This window comes from Chiloscyllium plagiosum, chromosome 17 (assembly GCF_004010195.1).
Source record: "Chiloscyllium plagiosum isolate BGI_BamShark_2017 chromosome 17, ASM401019v2, whole genome shotgun sequence".
In the NCBI taxonomy this organism is placed as follows: Eukaryota; Metazoa; Chordata; class Chondrichthyes; order Orectolobiformes; family Hemiscylliidae; genus Chiloscyllium; species Chiloscyllium plagiosum.
The window spans coordinates 55,294,392-55,314,827 of NC_057726.1; the positions used below are offsets into that span (position 1 = coordinate 55,294,392).

Sequence of the window (20,436 nt, forward strand, 5' to 3'; positions counted from 1 at the left end):
ATACTGCATTGTAGTTTAATTAGATAGGCACAGAATAGATAGTGAGCTGGCTACAAAATAGTCAACAGAGCATTACAGATTGAATTTGCAGATTTACTGTAGTTCGAAAATGTTGTTTCACATGGATTTACGCTAAAGTTACTGCTGTTTTAAATTTTAGGAAGTGATATAGACTTGTGTAGCAGAAGCATAATTTTAAAAACTTTAAGCATGCACATAAAACCAAACTTAGGCTGTAGTTAATACAAAAGAGGATTGTGATAAAATATAAGATGACATTAATTAACTTGCAGAATGGGTGATTAATTAGGAAATGAATTTCGAAACAGACAAGTGTCAACTGGTGAATTTTCATCAGAAGAATAAGGAGATTACAAATTACTCAGATAATAAGTGTGTAAATGATGTGAAGGAGCAAAGGGATCCAGGGATAGGAAGCACAAATCACTACAAGTATTGATAAAGACAAACAAAAGACTGGAGATTATTTCTAAAGGGATACAACTGAAAAATTGGGTAGTCACCATGAAACTTGTTTGGAACCTTGGTTAGATATTACCTCGAATATTGTGTACAATCTGGTCTGCACCTTCTAGAATAAAGGACAGGCTGCAAGATGCTTGCAAGGATGAAACTAAAATTGAGAAGTTATGTCTATCAGGAAAGATTTAATAAACAGGACGTTCTTTTCTTTAGAAAAGAGCAGGCCAATGGACATCCTAAGGGGCTCAAAATAGTGGATGTTGATAAACTCTTATTACTTGTACAATTAAAGACCCAATGAATGTATATAGTCACTGAGGGTTGAATTTATGCTTTGTTTTAACCATGTCTGAGTTGTTTCATGTTTTTTGCAGGGATTTCTGCTGTAAGGTCAAGTGAGATTCCTTGTTGCACCTGACCAAACTCAAGTCTTGAACTACCTACCTCACCTCTACAGCGTCTCTCAAATCCAAATCTAGGCCCATCTCACCACATGCTTTCACCACTTAGCAGACATCCTGGAATTTACCAGCACCCCCTTGCATCAGTGCCATCTCTCAAAGCCCTTTGAGCATGCAGACAGCACTGTCAGTCTGGAGCTGCTATATGCTGTCCTGAAGATTTGCTCCAGGACACGCATATGGGAAAAGAACTGCTCCACGTTACAGGCAAGGACTAGGAGCACTTGCTGTATGTGCTGGTGCCCAGGTAGGACTTCCTATTCCTCCAGGACCAGCAGAGGAGGCCATGACACCACACCATGCCAGGCTGGTCTGAAACTGGCACCTGGGTGAAACCAATCTCTCTGGAGGAACGCCCAGCACAGTAGGAAGAAGGTCAATCATCTTTTCAGCTCTGACCAGGTAGGTTACATCATCTTCTCTCCAATATCTCACTCTATCTCAATATATCACACTTATTATTTGAGTAATTTGTAATCTCCTTATTCTTCTGATGAAAATTCACCACTTAACACTTGTCTGTTTCAAAATTCATTTCCTAATTAATTGGATTGGATTGGTTCATGCTGTATCCCTCTCACCATAGCCTGCAATATTTTCCCTCACTCACCCTCACCCAATCCAACTCCACCCCCCACCCCCAATACCACTACCCCTGCATGCCCTCCACACTGTCTATTCACTGTCTCAGGACACTTCCCCTCCTGCATAACATTCCAAACATGTGCAGGTTAGGTGGACTGGCCATGCTAAATCACCCGTAATGGTCCAGGGATATGCAGGCTAAGTGGATTGGCCAGGGGAAATTCGGGAGGGAGGGGTCTGGGTGGGCTGACCTTGACAGGGTTGATGTGGACCCAATGGGATGAAAGGCCTGCTTCTACACTGTATGGATTCTGTCAGTCATTCACTGTTGTCTCCCTTATTTCCTGCCTTTCTCTTATTCCAGGAGGAAAACAGCTCACAATAGAGCAGAAAGATTCAAGATAGAGCAGGCCAACACTTAGCTCCTTTTTCCCAGCTTTGTGCCTGCACTAAACAGCAAGGTGAGACAGAAGTAATATGAGTTTTGTATCTCTGTCTGAGGGGCAACATGTGAAAAGGCAAGGCAGGACATTGCGAGGTAGCAATGCTGTGAGCATTCTGGTTGGCTCAGAGCGAGCAAGTGCTACACGCTACAGCCTGGCTCAGCATATGAGCTGGGAGTGTGTCCCCGAGTGCACAGTGTTCTTGCAGTGTCTTTACAATAAGAGTGGACAGTGTAGCATTGAAGTACAGAAGTAATTGGATTGGAGATGTGCCCTCAGGGTTCTTAGAGATTGGCACGCCAGAAGCCAATGTCCGCAGATGTCAGGCACCTGTCGATGGGCGCCCATGCAGATGTTGGTGTCCAATGTGGTGGCGGTTCAGAAGAAGCAGTCAGTTGAATTTACCAGGTACTTGTTCTGGTTTCCATTTTGACTCATTTCAATGTCTAACTTCTTTGGCAATAGGGAAAACTGAATATTAACGAGGCATGATGTAGAATCAGAAAAACGCGTTTAACAAGCGTTCCGAACTGGCAACTCGCTGCTGCCCAGTAAGAACCCCCACCATACTGCTCAGAAAAAGTGTGAAAGGGGTGAGACACTCCCTGACCTTATGGGTGTCACGCGCTACAAATCTCACCATCGCCCGCAACCCCCCCCACCATGTCCCTCAAAACCCTATAATACTGCACCAGAGTAAATCCCAGAAAGAATTTGCAAGATCCTTTCTTGCCCGAAGGGTGGCAGGATTGTGAAAAGGTGTGGAGCGCAAATTCAGGCTGACGCTGGTTGAGTTGAATGGTCTGCTTCTGTGCAGAATAATTTGGTCCATGAGATTTTTTTTTCTCCCCACTCAGGAAGAGCAAATCATTTTCACAAAGAACACATACAGAGATTGTTAGGTTTCAATTAAGCTACTGGTTGCAGAACACAAGATGAGTTGATGGAGTTAAGATCCAGAGCAGCCATTGATTGGTGGAACAGGCATCAGGGGCTGAATCATCTGCCTCAAAGAGATGGAGGCCTGAGGGAATTCATCATAATTGGGCAGGCGGTAAAAGTTCAAGCTGCCCATGTCGGGTTAACGTTTTGCTATTGAGTTCTCAAATCCTTTCAGGCAGGCTGGCTTTCCCAACCTTCATGGTTCGGAATGCATTTTTCATTCATTAGCATGCCATAATATTCATTAATATCCATACAACCTCATTAGCTGGAAATGGGAAACTCAGCTATTCACAAACCTGACCAAATCTATGAAGCATGTACCTTCGGTTGTATAGTTCCTCTACCAACTTCTTCTGGTGAGTACGAACTTCTTCAGTAGTTTGGCTCCTTCGTTATCACAGTCCTTGTTTCTGTAGACGCTTGGGTGAAGGCTGACTGGGTCATATAGCCTACCTGGGCAAGACAGCCACAATGGCTGGATGTAGGAAATCTGACCAGGGCATGAAATGGGGCAGGAAGCCTGGAGAGAGATGCGGTGGCTTTTGTCGAGGTTCATTACGAGCAGCTCCGTGACGCGGGACTCTGTGCTCTATTGTCTGTTACCTGGAATGCACACTGAGACAAACATCAACTGTGCCTGGAAGACCATCATCCTGGTGAAAGATGCTCTTTGGTCTGTCTGAAACTTGTTGGTTTTCTGCAACAAGGAGTTGACCTTGAACGAGTGTTACAGACTGGCACGTTCCAAGGTCCAGGACTACGTGCTGAGGGACGCACTAAAGCTTGGGACAGCTGCTGCCAAGACACAGTGGGGAAAGACCACCATCTGAGGTCTTCCTGCTGAAGTTACTTGGGGGTCTGTTCAGTTATCATACCCTCCTAGTGCCTCAATGAATGTAAAAATAGTATTGTGTGTGTAAGAGAGGTCTTTGGTTTTCTGGATAGAGTCAAAGTCCTAGTTTGCAGAACAGAATTGTGTTTGTGACTATGTATATATACAAAGATACATTTTAATGAATAAAGTGTATTTTTGAAGTAATATAAAATAAATGTGGCCTTGATATGCTACTGTACAGAACCAAACTGCATTTGTGACTATGTATATACATAATGGTTTCTTTTATGAATAAAGTATATTTTTGAAATAAAAAAAATTACATGGGGCCAAATAAGGAATACCTTGGGTTTGTTTGCTGGCAAGAGTCAAATTCCAACATTTGTTGGTTTTCTTCATTTGCTACTGTACAGAACTGAACTGCTTTAGGGACTTTGTATGCATGTATATTTTTTAATGTGCAAAATATATTTTTGAAATAAAAAAATGAAATGGGCCTTACAGAGACTCAAATATATGTAAATATATCTTGTACAAGTAAGAGATGCCTTGGGTCTGTTTGCTGGATAGAGTGAAACTCCAATGTTTGTTTGTTTTTCCATATGCTACTGGACAGAACTGAACTGCTTTAGTGACTATGTATGTACATAAAGATACTTTCATGAATAAAGTATATCTTTGAAATAAAGAAAATGAAATGGGGCTAAACTTGAATTGGGGAAATCAACTCAAATGGCCATTTTGTTGGATGTGCGCTCTTATTTCTTGCAAGCCTTTGGTGAAAGCTTTCAGATGTGCACGCTGTGATGAAAGATCAGTGAGATGATGGTGTGTGAGCTGCTGAGTGTTGAAAGTAGCTCCTTTTAAGTGTAAACTCTGGCAGATGCGTGAGAGGCAGCAGCACTATTGTGTCACTATTGTTATACTGGTAGCTGCAGTGAAGTGACAGGCACTGGAACGCAACCTCCTTTGTAACAGTCCCCTGCAGTGACCGCCCCTACAATGCTAGCTCATACTCACAGTAGCTTGCAGCATTGCGTAAACATTGGCACATACCCTGGCAGAGGGCATTCATCCTGCAGCTAGCTTCTCTTGAGTAGCTCATAGGCACTGCCCTCTGTCCAAGGACTTTCTTCAGTCAGACAAGATGGCCTCTTGTGATCATCCATCAGGAAATAGTTCTCCCTTTGGACACCTTTCAAGAAAACGTCACAGGAGACATTGCTGAAGCTTGGTGTCAATCATGCCTGGCCTCCAACACCTCCAGGGATTTCCTGGGGTGATGAAAAGGACTTGGCTGATGGTTCCTGGGGTGCAAAGTTTGCCGCTTAAATCTGGCCCAGAGATGTTGGTACTCGCAAGATCCCAGTGGGGCCTGAAACTGTTTGTTCAAAAAATTCAGCACTTTTTCCCAGCAGGAAGAATGCAATCACAGGGGAAAACCTAATTCGACTCTGAACGGAAGTCTCTTGATGCTTTTATGTCTGGCTCCAAAATTTGTCTCAAAAAAATGAAAATTCCACCCTACATTCCTACAAATAGGAAACCTACCCACTAATAGGCAGTAACTGTTTTATGTCAAAACAGCAAAGGTGCTTTCTTCATTTTGGTAAATCGTAAAAATAATCACCATTTAAACCCGATAAATGTATAATAAGCTGCGGACATTAAACTCTTCCCCACCAATTACTGCACTAAGAGGCTGGTATCCGTAGAAGGACAGGAACTTGGAATCATTTCCAGTGAAATTATTGTGGAGAACAATTTAATATCCTCTGCACTTTACTCCAACAACTTTAAATTAAGAATAGCAATTTACAGGATCTGAAATTATTCGTTGAGCAACAGAATAGAACCAAAAACACCTTAAAGTACGTATTTCTGCTGAAGTAACTTGAGTCGAATGCTAGTCATTCGATGAAGTTATGAGTAGATTAAGCATGTTCCAGGGACTAATCATTATAAACTACATTGTTGAAGCTCATTTTACATTATTTTAGACAAGTGTTGAGCTTGGCTCTAACGGAGTGAATGGGAAGTGTTCCACTACTCTGCCTTGCGATGAATTATGATTACAGTAGGAACTGATTGTAAATTATATGCTAGTACCTAGCATATGCATTAACCCAATGACTTGCACTTCCTTCCTATTAACTACCTTTGCGAATAGAAAACATATGGAAAACTTACGAGTCATAATCTTGGATGATTTGTCCCACTGCCCAAATAGCAGCAAGGTACTCATTGGATTCCATGGAGTTAATGTAATGCAGAGAGCTGGCATCACGAGGGCTTCCATTAGATGCTGTGAAGTCAATCCCGACCTGCGAATAAAACACAGCACGCACTGTCATTAGACAACAGCCAAGCCAATCAGCAGTACCCAAATTTATAATTTAGGGCGGCACGGTGGCACAGTGGTTAGCACTACTGTCTCACACCGCCAGAGACCTGGGTTCAATTCCCACCTCAGGCAACTGTCTGTGTGGAGTTTGCACATTCTCCCCGTGTCTGCGTGGGTTTCCTCCGGGTGTTCCAGTTTCCTCTCACAATCCAAAAAATGTGCAGGTTAGGTGAATTGGCCATGCTAAATTGCCTGTAGTGTTAGCTGAAGGGGTAAATGAAGAGGAATGGGTGGGTTGCTCTTTGGAGGGTTGGTGTGGACTTGTTGGGCTGAAGGGCCTGTTTCCACACTGTAAGTAAGTAATCCTCTCCTATATTGTGCTGGGGTACAATTCCATTCTGAACTTTGCCTGTATCTTTCCAAAACGAAAACGCTTCATTTGTGAGCTTAACCACGGTATATCGATAAGTTGTTCATGTTTTGAGACCACCCTTGCCCTCACTGGGTGTTCACACTCATGTACATTCCACCAGGCCTAATCTGGAACTAGATTTCTCTGTTCTTTTCTCCCTCTATGTCCTAGTTTGTGGTCCCTCTGGAGCTGAGCAATTCCATTGCTAGGATTTGCTGCCCAACACAGATTTTACTAGCTCTCCAACTTCTTAATTTTTTTTGTGAACTCGCACGATGTTTCTCCTCAGGACTTGCTTGCCCGGAAGGCTGACTGTATATTCGGAGCACTGTAGTACACTTTGTTTAACATGCTGTCATCTTTTGATCTTACAAAGGAACACACTCTGACATTCTGGAAAGTCACTTTCTATGCAAACTGTACAACCGAGGCATGATTTCTGGGTGTCAAGCTTCAGAAATATCAACCATGTTTTAAGTACCAGGAAGATCCTTATATTCACCCTTGTATGTAACCAGTGTTTGAGGAGAAAGTGAGGTCTGCAGATACTGGCGATCAGAGCTGAAAATGTGTTGCTGGAAAAGCGCAGCAGGTCAGGCAGCATCCAAGGAACAGGAGAATCGACGTTTCGGGCATAAGTTTCCTGAAGCAGGGCTTATGCCCGAAACGTCGATTCTCCTGTTCCTTGGATTCTGCCTGACCTGCTGCGCTTTTCCAGCAACACATTTTCAGCTGTAACCAGTGTTTACCTAATTAGGTGTAACCTTAAAGGGAACTCACATATTTCACCATGATATAATGGTCTTGAAATTGGATCATGCAGCACTATCAGGTTGTAAAGGATTTCATTTGGTATGCTTGCTCTTTCAGTGCTAGCTATATTCACATTGTATCAAGGTGCCTGCTCATAACAAGCATTAGGCCCAGTGTTTTTACAAATCGGTGACCTAACATGTGGTTCAGATCCCTTTCCAACTTCAGCAACAATTAGTCTTAAAAGGATTACTAGAGGTTGTCACTGTTATATATATTTATCTACCTGAATTAAGTGGCAGAATGTTCCACATTAAATCTCTGGGCTTTTATCAACTACTGGTAATATCAGCTGATTTTCAGCCCATACGCAGAAGATATCCAATAATCCTACTGGCCATTCTTCATTGTATTCAGTGCTACCCATATGCTGCCAGTTGGTGTTTTCTATATATCTGACCATGCATGGTGACTCATTTCTCCTGCTACTCCAGTTCATTAACTTTGGGTTGTATTTACTATAGGAGATACACGTCGTTAAATGCTGCTCAACATAATGTTATTAGCAAATTCTAAGCCCAATGCTCCTGATCATATCCAGATATTGTCACCCTCTCTTATGATGGGCAAGAAACTCACCAGCAATGTTATAAAAGATATTGCACAATGTCTTAATGCACTTCACGTTGACTGACTTGAGCTCACTTCGGAATTACTCTCCCTTCCCAAACAGTTCAAATTTTAAAGCTAATTGACAACAAGGAACAAAAAAGCAAAATTCAACCATGTAGGTGACATATAGAAAAAGGATATACTACCGTAGAAGCCCTACAGTGTGGGAGCAGGCCATTCAGCCCATACCAACCCTCCAAAGGGCCACCCACCCAGACCCAACCTCATCTCCTTAACCCCACAGCTTTCACTACGGGAAAGTCAGCATTGTCAATCCACCCAACCTGCACATCTTTGGACTGTGGGAGGAAACTGAAACACCCTAAAGAAACCCACGTAGAATGTGCAAACTCCACACAAACAGTCACCCAAGCGTGGAATTGAACCCAGGTCCCTGGCGCTGTGAGTCAACAGTGCTAACCACTAAGCCACCATTACTCATATATCATCTTTATTTTTACGGAAAGGACTGAATGATTCCCCTGACACTGGCACTTGTGGCAGATGCCAATCCCTGTAGCTTAACTGTGTGCACACCAGTGTATGTTTACAGCACGTGGTCTCCTGGTTGCTCACTTCCAGTTCATAGTTCCGTGTGAGGGTGCACACGGTGCAAAGAGTGGACTGGCCAACTGGAAGCACCTCTGCTGGACATGGGCACTGCTGAGGCAGAAGGTCAGTGTGTGGGCACCTCAAAACAGAGATGCTCTCAAAACACTGCAATATTCTCATCACAAAACATGTCCAAAGCTGTTAGGACTGCTCCCCTTCTTGTCCATAATAAGCCTGGTAAGATTTTGGCTATGGCTGTGGCTGTTTCAGTCTTTGTAGGTCTGTCACAGGGGCATGGAGAGCAGGATCTGATGGCATTTTGGAGCCTCTCTCCAAATCATTGGGCTCTGAACTCAGTGAGGAAGTCACCCACAACTGGGTAAGACCTTTGTAAGGTCTTAACTGGGCTCCATGAAACTTGGCTTGCTGATTGCCATGGTAACTCAGCTAGGGAAACGTTTCTGGGATAGCATTCTGATGGGGTTTTGAACCATTTCTCCACCTGCCCTGCCATGAAAGAACTGCATGGGAAAGTTCCAGCTATGGTTTCCTGGACCTTACTGCAAATTCCTGGAGATTGTCTCTCTAGAGGGACCACACTCAATTCTGTGCGGTGAGTCTGAAAGACAATTTGAAGTACTTGGATCAAGCTGGAGTTATTGGCTTGGACTGTACGGAGTACTACTTTCCCTGTCAATGGTATGGTACCTCCTAATGGGCTGCTTCCATGACAATCATCATTATCCTCCAGAATTAGGGAAATCAGTCATAGTCATAGAGTCATATAACACGGAAACAGACCCTTTGGTCCAACCAATCCATGCCGACCATGTTCCCAAACTAAACTAGTCCCACCTGCCTGAGATTGGCCCACATCCCTCCAAAACTTTCTTATTCATGTATCTAAATGTTTTTTAAACGTTGTAACTGCGCCCACGTTCACCGCTTCCCCAGGAAGCTCATTCCACACACGAACCACTCTCTGTGTATCAGTCTTTCTCCTTCAGTTTATATTTGCCACTTTCTAATCTAATGGAACATTTCCTGAATCCAGAGAATTTTGAAAAATTAATACCAACACATCAACTATCTTGTTGGCGACCTCCTTTAGGACCCTAGGATGAAATCTAGAATTGGCTTGGAGGCTGGTGAGTTTGATTAGTACCACTACCATCATGACAGTGATTTCAATGTATTCTCGCTCCCTTCCCCTACCTGATGTACAGGTACTACTGGAATGTGCTTTGTATCCTCAAAGAGAAGACAGTGGCGTAATTTGTTCACTTCATATGCCATTTCCCTATTACCTACTAGTCACACCTTGTCCTCACTCTCTTTAAAAAAAAACATTCACTTTACTTTCTAGATAATCATCATGCCAACATTTATTACCCACCCTCAATTGCTCAGAGGACAGTCAAGAGTCAACCACATTGCTATGGGTCTGGCGTCACATCCAGACCTGAGCAGGGACGGATGGCATTTTCCTTCCCTAAAGGGCATCAGTCAGCCAGATGGATTTTTCCTGACAATCAACAACGGATTCACGGTCATCTTTGGACTCTTATTGCAAATTTTCATTGAGTTTATATTCCACAATCTGCCATGGCAGGATTCAAACCCAGGTCGCCAGAACATTTCCTGGATTAACAGTTCAGTGATAATACCACCAGGCAATCTGACCTGTCACTATTCATTGCACAGCTAGATGTTTTATTCCCTTAAGTTTGATGTTCTCCTCAACTTCTTTAGATAACTACAGATAGCCCATCTGCAATTCATCTATTCTTTGTATTCTGAAATTTCCCCTTAAATGTCTATCACTATTCTCTATTGAGCTATCCATTTTTATTGGAGCAGAAGAATCGACGTTTCAGAGATAAGCCCTTCATCAGAATGCTTATGCCCGAAACGTCGATTCTCCTGCTCCTCAGATGCTGCCTGACCTGCTGTGCTTTTCCAGCACCACACTCTCGACTCTGATCTCCGGCATCTGCAGTCCTCACTTTTTTCTATCTAGTTTTATGTTTATTAATTTCAGCTAGCTCAGCTTTCATGCCCACATGGTAGCCTTTATTTAGGTTTAAAATAGACCCAATCTTTTCTCCAAATTGTGATTTGACCTTCTCGCTTTCAAACTGTATATAAAATTCAATCATATTGTACTAGCCGCTACCAAGGTGTGCATTAATCGGAGGTCACCTGCTCTCTGATTGGTTCCAGAATATGCAGCTCACCGAAACTATGTCAACAGCATTCTATGAAATCCATCTGCTTTTCACCTGATTTTCCAGTTTATCTGTAAATGAAAATCACCCATAATTATTACAGTCCCACCATCACAAGCACCCAATTTAGCTTCTTGCATACTGTGTCCTACACTATGATTGCTATGAGAGGGGGCCAGTGGACAACTCCTACTAGTAGCTTCTTTCTCTGGCTATTCCTCGGTGCTACCCAAACCAATTCTGGATCCCAATCTCCTGAACAACAGATATTTCCCACAATTGCACAACTGTCATGCTTAACTATGCTACCCCTTCACTTTTACCTAGCCTTCTGCACCTCTTCAATATCATGCATCCTTCAGCATTCAACATCTAATCCTTGCCATCTACAACCACATCTCAGGAATGGCTCTCAACTTACACATTTCTTTCGATCTGCACAATTGATTTGTTGACCTTGCCATGGATGCTAAGTGCATTTAGATACAACACTTTTATCATATCATAGAATCCCCATAGTGTGGAAACAGATTGTAATCAACCCAACAAATCCACACTGACCCTCTGAAAAGTAAGCCACTCAGACCCATTCCCCTACTCTATATTTCATCTGACTAATGCACCTAACCTACCCATCCCTGTAATACTATGGGCAATTTAGCATGGTCAATTCACCTAAACTACACATCATTGGACTGTGGGAGGAAACTGGAGGAAGCCCATACAGACACGGGGAGAACATGCAAACTCCGCACAGACAGTCACCCGAAGCTGGAATCGAACCCAGGTCCCTGGCGCTGTGAGGCAGCCGTGCCAACCATTGAGCCACTGTGCTGCCTGTATTCATTTTGTACTGCCTAGACTTCACCATTGGCCCTTTTTTCTTTTTAGCTTTCCTTTCTCTCTGTCCCGTCCTGCCATCCTTTGGCCTTCATTTCCCATTATTATTTTACTGACATGCCTCTTTGCCTCAATGTGCAGCTTCTACCCAAGCTTGGTCCTTCACCCTTGACTTCGTTTAGTTTAAAGTGCTCTCTGCTTACGTGGCCCCTGAAAACACCAGTCCCTGACAGTACAGGTAATCTTCTGAGGCACTGCACTGACAGATTATGGTCTTTGCAGGAAAAAGAATTTGTCCATACATTGGATCTTGCGATTGGGGAAAGAGTTATGAAGACTGCCAATCCCTGCTGTATTCCCAGTGCTAATGCCCTGGCCAGAGTCTGCCTGCCTGCTCTGAGTTGCATCAGGTAACCAAGACTGACAGTGAACACTTCCTGCTGCATCTGAAGGTTAACTGTGGTCCAACAAATCCACTTTCCATCTTGCATTAATTGACACATGCATCTCCATCAAGGATGGACACCTCAGCTACCGCAAACCCACAGACAACCTCACCCAAAACATATTAAAACAGCCATCGCCTATGGACAAACCCTACGCATACACCGGATCTGCTCAGATGAGGAAGAACATGACAGACACCTGGAAGTACTCAGTGATGCCCTCACAAGAATGGGGTACAATGCCCAACTCATCGACCGCCAGTTCCGATGTGCCACAGCAAGGAACCATAATGACCTCCGAAGGAGACAGACATGTGCTGCAACCGACAGGGTACCCTTCATTGTTCAGTATTTCCCAGGAGCTAAAGAACTACGCCATGTTCTTTGTGATCTGCAACACATTATCAATGAGGATGAGCACTTCGCCAAGACCTTCCCCACACCTCCACTGCTCGCCTTTAAACAACCGCCAAACCTCAAACAGATCGTTGTTCGTAGCAAGCTGTCCGGCTCTCAGGACAGCTCCATACAACCCTGTCACGGGAGGCGCTGCAAGACATGTCAGAGTATGGACATAGATACCACCATTACGCGTGGGGACACCTCCCACCTTGTACATGGCAGGTACTCATGTGACTCAGCCAACATTGTCTATCTTATACGTTGCAGGCAAGGATGCCCGGAGGCATGGTACATTGGGGAAACCGAGCAAAGGCTATGACAACGGATGAATGGGCACCGCACAACAATCAACAGACAGGAGGGTTCCCTCCCAGTTGGGGAACACTTCAGTGGTCCAGGACATTCGACCTCGGACCTTCGGGTGACCATCCTCCAAGGCGGACTTCGGGACAGGCAGCAGCGAAATGTGGCCAAGCAGAGGCTGATAGCTAAGTTCAGTACCAATAGAGAGGGCCTCAACTGGGACCTTGGGTTCATGTCACATTACAGGTGACCACCATTGCACTATACACACACACAGATACTCCTACACCCACACGCACTCTTACACACACACAGACACACATATACACAGACGCGCACACAGACACCCATACACACCCTTACAGACACACACACTCCCACACTCATACATGCACCCCCTCACAGACTTAAGACACTCTGCACTCACTACACACACACACATACACTTTCTCACACTCACAACCCCCAACCCAGACAGACAGACACACACACAAACAGACAGACAAAGACCCACATGCACACATATATTTTGAGGGGTGAATTTGTACTTGCAGGGTTACATTGTACTTTGCTCAAAAACTGCATGAATTCATGTAGAACTCCGTTATCTCACTTTTTAGATTGGAATCAATCTAAACATCATGGCATAGACAGAGAACACAGGGGGCCAACACCTTCAACATATTGTCTAGCTATCACCATTGTTAACAGCTAACCCGAGAATGCAACTTTTTCAAAAAAAGGTTTTGTGATTTACACATGAAAGAAGTGAAACTATCATGGTATTCTAACAGATGAAAGGCTTAACAGACAATTAATTTTTCAATATATAATTTCAGTTACATCACAATTTTTGCTATAAATTCTGTGTGTTAGGATCGAGCCCTTCACTGCCACCTGATAAAGGAGCGTCGCTCTGAAAGCTAGTGTGCTTCCAATTAAACCTGTTGGACTATAACCTGGTGTTGTGTGATTCTTAACTTTGCACACCCCAGTCCAACACCAGCATCTCCGAAGCAATAATTGATGTTCTCTTTCTAAGTTTGATTTCTTGAATGGCAATCCTGATAAAAGCAAAATGAATAGTTTTAAAAGTTTTATTTATAGAAATAGTTTCTGCAATATTCAAAGGGGTGAACAGAAGAAAGTTTATTTTGTGTGAACCTGAAAAAATTCTGCCTTTGCTGGTTTTCATGGTATGGATTTCTATTGCTTCCCCATAACGGGAATTTCCATTTTTCTTCATAGCTTGGTACCATTTGGCAGGGAAAGTCCAGTAAATCTACACTGCATCTGGCCTTTCCCAGACAGTGCAGTTTAAAATTAATGCCTCAAATGAAACTTAACCATGAACTAATCAGATTAGAGATGAGCTGGTTCTCAGCCAGAACAGATCTGGACACAGGGACCCACTATTGCAGTGATAGTCAGGGGATGACTGTGGATGGGAAAAAGATAATTTCTTACGGAGTGATTAGACAATGGTTGTTGTGTAGAACCTTAGTCTTTATAGAACAATTGATGCCCATCTCCCTCTGCTATGTCCTCAACTGCAGTAATCTTCTCTAATCCCATTCCTGTTATATCCTTTCATCTTCAAGAGTGTTTCCAATTATACAATATTCTAATGTGTCAGTAGCCTGGTCAAGTATCCCTGCTGTAATATGGCTCTGAATGAAATATTTTATCAAAGTTCCTCCTTCAATTTGCTTATGATAATCCTGCATAATAATGCTGTCCGATATATCTGTGAAAAAATCTGCTTTCCTCCAACTCGAGCCTCTCATATACAGACTGACAAATTTGGAGTTAAGTAGGCCATTTAGCCATTTATGTTTACTTGGCCATTCAATAAGATCAAGGTTGATTGGTCTGTGTTTTGAATTCCACATTCCCACTTATCCTGATAATCTTTGACTCCCTTAGTCTAAAAAAGAACCTATCTACGTCTGCCTTAAAAAGATCCAATTACCCCATCACCTCTCCCTTCTGAGGCAGGGAGTTCCAAAGTTGCTCAAACCTCTGAGATATTAACACTGCCTTCATCTCTGACCTGAAAGGGTGACTCCTAATTTTACACAGTGACCCCTAGCAATTATAGACTCACCTACAGGAGTAATCATCCTTTTCACATTCACCTTGACAAAACCATTCATGATTTTATAAATTTCAACCAAATCTCCTCTTGCACTTCTGAATTCTAGTGAAAACAAGCCCAAGCCTGTTCAATCCTTCTACATAAGACGACACATTCATTCCAGGTATCAGTCTAGTAAACATCCATTGAATCACCACCAGTGCATTTACAGTGTTTCTTAAATAAGGAGACCCAAACTGCACACAGTAGTTGGGATGTGGTCTCTCCATAGCCCAGTTGAAATACAGCATCACCTCCTTACTTTTAGGTTCAATTCTCCTCACAATAAATGATAGCAACCTATTAGCCTTCCTACAAACCTTTCATGACTCATGCAGTGGAACACCTCAATGCCTCTGCGCTTGGAATTCTTCAGTGATTCTACATGAAACTATTAATCTGAGGTTTAGTTCGACCACCCCCCCCCCCCACAAAGTGAACAATTTCACAGTTTCCCAGACTATATTACATCTGCCAGATTATATCAGACTGCATCTTCTTATGTCCCTTCACAACATACTTTCTCACCTATCTTTGTGTCAACTGTAAATTTAGCAACTGTACCACTGACAGACGTTGTAAAAAGTTGAAAGGCCAGTAGAGGCCTCTTCAAGATCCCACTTGGCATATTGTTACAATCATAAACAGACCCATTTATGCATAGTCTGTTTTCTGACAGCCAGCCAATCTCAGAATTACAGAACCTCTACAGCACAAAAAGAGACCATTTAGCCCATTGAGTCCAAACCAACCTTCCAAAGAGTATCCCATCCACCCTGACCAAATCTCCATAACTCGGCATTTCCCATGGCTAACCCACCTAGCCTGCACATCTCTGGTTACTATGAGGCAATTTAGCATGGCCAATCCACCTAATCTGCACATCTTTGCACTGTGGGAGAAAACCAGAGCAACCGGAGGAAACCCAGGGAGAATGTGCAAACTCCACACAGCCACCCGAGAGTGGAACTGAACTTGGATGCCTGGCACTTGGATGCCTGGAGCCACTGTGCTGCCCACTTCTATCAATGCTAGTCTGTTGCCATGACTTCCTACTTTATGCAATAGCCTTTCACTTGGAACCTTGCCAAATACCTTCTGGAAATCCAAGTCCAGTACATCAGAGGCTCTCCAAATCTACAGCATCCCTAGCTTTTTAAACCAACTGTTGGCAGCTGTTCCTTCAACTATGTAGCCTCCAAAGTCTGAAAATCCCTCCCTAAATCTCTTTACCTTTGCAACTTGCTGTTCTTTGGGATGTTGTTAACTATCAGGGTTTTCTGACCCCGATTGGGTCACCTACCCTAATGGGTCCCTCTTTGATGACGTTTGACTGGTTATAGTCTCATGAAACATCTTGGCCTATTTTTCTACACTGAAGGAATTTTATAAATTGATGTTTTTGCTGTTGTTGAAGAAATGAATGCAGTTGAATATTTCAGAATTTTTTTAATGCTTTCTCATGATGCTGATGGAAATGCCTTCCAGGTTTTAATGGAAGTATCATCATTTGCACATAGAGAAAAGTCAAGATGATTACTAGCCAAGTATCATTGTGGTAATAAACAGAAACTTTCGCCTAGCAAACATCAGTTGTCAAGGCAACAAGTCACAGATGAGAAAATCAAAGCTCAACTCACTCCAGATTCAGTGAGACTGATTGAACAGAAGGTCTGAAGACAATCCCAGTACAAACACACATGGAGACTTGAATAGAAGAGTATGGCTTTAGAAATCCTCTTGAATAGAATTCTGTATTAAAGAATAAAACTTAGCTGCAGGATGGCTGGAGCTGTTTGGGTTAACTCATTGGTGATCAAGGCTGGCTGATCCACAGATATTCAATCTGCAGCTGATTCATATTCATGTCAAACTATGGAGGGCAAGGCAACATTTTAGCTTTGCAGATGCATCTGCCAAGACCAACTGTTCCATCACCAGTGATTAACCTTGCATCAATTAAATGTCCAGCAAAGGGCATGAGATCTCAGAGTTATGTCCCAAAAATAAGTGAGAGCTTGACTTGCTTTGACTCAGAGAGGCTTTCTTCACCAAACCATTCAGGGAGAAGGAAAGCTTGCTGAGAATGATGGTCATCATTCGACTCCTAATTCCAGACTTTTGCTGAATATAAATTCTGCTGTGGTGGGATTCGAACCCAGGTCTCCTGAACATTACCTGGGTCTCTGGATTTACAGTCCAGCGATAATATCACTGGGCCTCCCTGCTGTTGGGGATTACAAATCCCAGTGCAATCGCAGCTCCTAGGAAGGCTTTCATTGTGCCAAGAAAAGGACAAGGTCATATCTGCACCATTCTAACAGACTCAATGGGTACAGTGCAAGCTGCTCACAAAGGACTGCCCCTTTCCAGGTCAATGAGTTGAGAGGCAAAACAGAAAATGTGGGTGGGGTTTTTTTTGGGGCGGGTGGGGTGCTTTACTTTGGGCTGAAGGTCAACATCCAGTAAATGAACCACAGCGTGCTCTAAATGGGAAAAAGTTGTCAAACAAGAGACACCTGCCTCCCTTTCATCTGCCAGCAAATGGCTAAGGAGTGCACTGAGATTACAAACAACATTTAACTGAGCACAGCCCTCACTTTCAGCTCATTTTGTAAGGGTTTCAACAAATATTCACCTCAGTGAGAGGCGAGAAGCCATATTTGAAGTATCATGCACAACTACAACCATTCACACATACATTCGTTGAGCCTAAAATGGAAGCAGTAATCACAAAATAGCTCACAGAGAGAAAGGCACCAAGGCCGAGACCTTCAAATATCAGGCAGATGTTCATCTCTGCAGTGAGGGAAGTTTTAAGAGCTGCTTTGACCCAACACCATGAGCTCAATTGTTCAAAATGCATTTCTCGTCCACAGACTATCAAAGTCTGTCATCCTCAAGAAAAATAAGGAGGAGTTCACCATGACAGGCACAATCTTATTATCCTAAGGTCACATTCAGCAAAACTCAATGAACTCAAAACTAAACCTTTGCTCTGTTTGCCCATTCTTTGGTTAAGTGGCATTTCCTGGACTATTGAGTGGCTCAGAACATATTTTCTAGCCCCACTGAAGTGGACCACAAAGATAGGTTAGTGATAAATCAAATTGTATTTAAATCCCCAAGCAAGGAGAGTCTCAAAATGAATTGGGTAGAAATCAGTATATATTGTCCTCTTTCTCAACATGTTAAACAAGGCTATGGCACTTTATTTCACAATGGGACACGGTTTCCAACCTACGCAATTATTTGTTCTATCTCTAAATTCACCAAACCCCAATGTTTAATGAGTGCTAGTCTCCTTTAACATGTCTAGCAATTGCATGTTTCAATGAGGCACAAATAACTCTTGAAGGAACAGTTTATAAAATTAGTTACCACAAAATAGGGACAGGGGTTCTACCTGATCCATTCAGGATTTGTCAGCGTACCCCAGTGAAAGCTGAGAGTCAATTCTTTCGTTTAAAAAGGGACCTTTCTGTGAACCCAGGCGGAGCCGAAGGTTGGCAGTCCAAGTTTGCCCATTCCACCAGAAGGTCACTGCCTGTGGAAATGGAGCAGACCTCTCAAAATGCCAAGACGGGGCCTGGGGTCAAATTTCAGGTCAGTCTCAAGCCTTCTTTTCCCTTGGGCATGATCCTGTGAATGTACATGCATTAATCGAGCTGCAGGCAGTGTTCTCCGGTTATGAAGTTGCAATTTCGAATGCAAGAGGAACACTGCCAGAGGAAGGCCTCAGTAACTGTAAAGACAAAAAAAAGGGGAAAACTACTGAAGTCATTTTGCACCAGGCTTTTTTATTGGACGGGGAGAGTAGAAGGGAGCAGAGCCTAAAAGATTGCTCCAATTTAATTTTTACCACATTGCATATTGGAATTTAATTGGTTCAGCTTTTGCCCATTTACTGCCTCAATTTCCACCTTCCTCATTAAGCTGGGTAATAATGGATTTTTAATGCACTGAGAAGCTATTAACAGTTTATGGCTGCTACTTAACCAAAAATATACTTCATGACCTGCAGTGATTGAGTGGTATAGCGGACAGCAAAGAGGGTTGTTGAAGATTACAGAGATCAATTGGGTCAATGGGCTAAGGAATTAGAATCAGAACTCCTACAGTGTGGAAACAGGCCCTTCAATCTAACAAGTCCATACCAACCATCCAAACAGTAACCCACCCAGACCCATTCCCCTACCCTATATTTAGCCCTGACTAATACACCTAACCTACACACCCCTGAGCACCATTGGCAATTTAGCATGGCCAATTCACCTAACCTGCACTCTTTCGATTGTGGGAGGAAACCCACACAGACACAGGGAGAATGTGCAAACTCCACACTGACAGTCACCCAAGGCTGGAATCAAACTAGTGCTCCTGGCGCTATGAGGCAGCAGTACTAACTACTGAGCCACCATGCTGTCCCAAATGGCAGATGAAGTGTAATTTGGATAAGTAGGAGGTATTGCATTTTGGCAAAACAAACAAGAGCTGGACCTATACCATTAATGATAGGGCCCTGGATAGTGTTGTCGAAAAGAGAGACTTGGGAGTTCAGGTTCATAGTTCTTTGAAGTTTGCATCAGATTTAGACAGATGGTTAAGGCAGCATTGGCTTCCTTGCCTTCATTGCTCAGAGCTTTGAGTACTGTGTCCAGTTCTATTATAGGAAGGATATTGCTCAGCTGGAGAGGATTCAGAAGGGACTTACCAGGATGTTGCAGGGAATGGAAGCTTTGAGTTGTATGGAGAGGCTGGGTAGGCTGGGACCTTTTTCATTGGACCATAGGAAGTTGAGAGGTGAGTTTATAGAGGTTTATAAAAACATGAGGGGTACATATAAGATGAATGGGGGTGGGAGGGATTTCAAGAGTGGGGGCATATTTTTAAGATGATAGGAGAAAGATTTTAAAAAGGCACGAGGTGCAATTTGTTTACACAAAGAGTGGTTAGTGTGTGGAATGAACTTCCAGGGGAAGTGGTGGATGCGGGTGCAGTTACAACATTTAAAAGACATTTACATAAGTATATGGTTAAGGAAGGTTTCGAGGGATATGGGCCAAATGCAGGCAAGTGGGATTAGTTTAGTTTGGGAATATGGTTGGCATGGATTAGCCGTACCGCGGGGTCTGTTTCCCTGCTGTATGACTCTGTGACTCTATGAGTGGGACAGTTGATCAATTGCTAGTAAAGCCAAGAACACAAAATTCTACAACTGGACTGCCTCTGCTTGACTATCCCCTCATCCCCTGTCAAAGAAAACCTTAGTGCAGTCAGTTTAGTCGTTTTCTGAATTTCTGTCTTTACAGTTGCTGCTAAACTGGGGCCTTCCTGTGCCAGATCCCTTGCATTTGAATGAGCAAATTCACAGCCAGGGAGCGTGGACTGCAGCTGGATGTATGGTATTTTAAATTCATATGAGCGTGCCACTTATTAAACTCATTATCTTTTGCCAGCAGTGAACGCATTCTGCAAAAATGAACAGAGTTAAACTTCACATTATAATTATGAACTGTTTAAATTAACTTTAAACACAATTGGGTGTGGGAAGGGGTGGGTGTTGATGGTATAGCATAGTATTCCCAAGCATTG

At 43.1% G+C, this 20,436-nt stretch overlaps 1 protein-coding gene across 3 annotated transcripts in view; it reads right to left on the reverse strand.

Annotated features, from left to right (window-relative positions):
• cpne2 (copine II) overlaps positions 1-20,436 on the reverse strand; it is a 272,940-nt gene that overhangs the window by 102,529 nt on the left and 149,975 nt on the right. For all 3 annotated transcript variants that reach the window (XM_043707144.1, XM_043707142.1, XM_043707143.1), the window contains exon 11: positions 5,943-6,076. In XM_043707144.1, the coding sequence (XP_043563079.1) occupies positions 5,943-6,076 (134 nt within the window). The remainder of the gene's footprint in view (positions 1-5,942; positions 6,077-20,436) is intronic.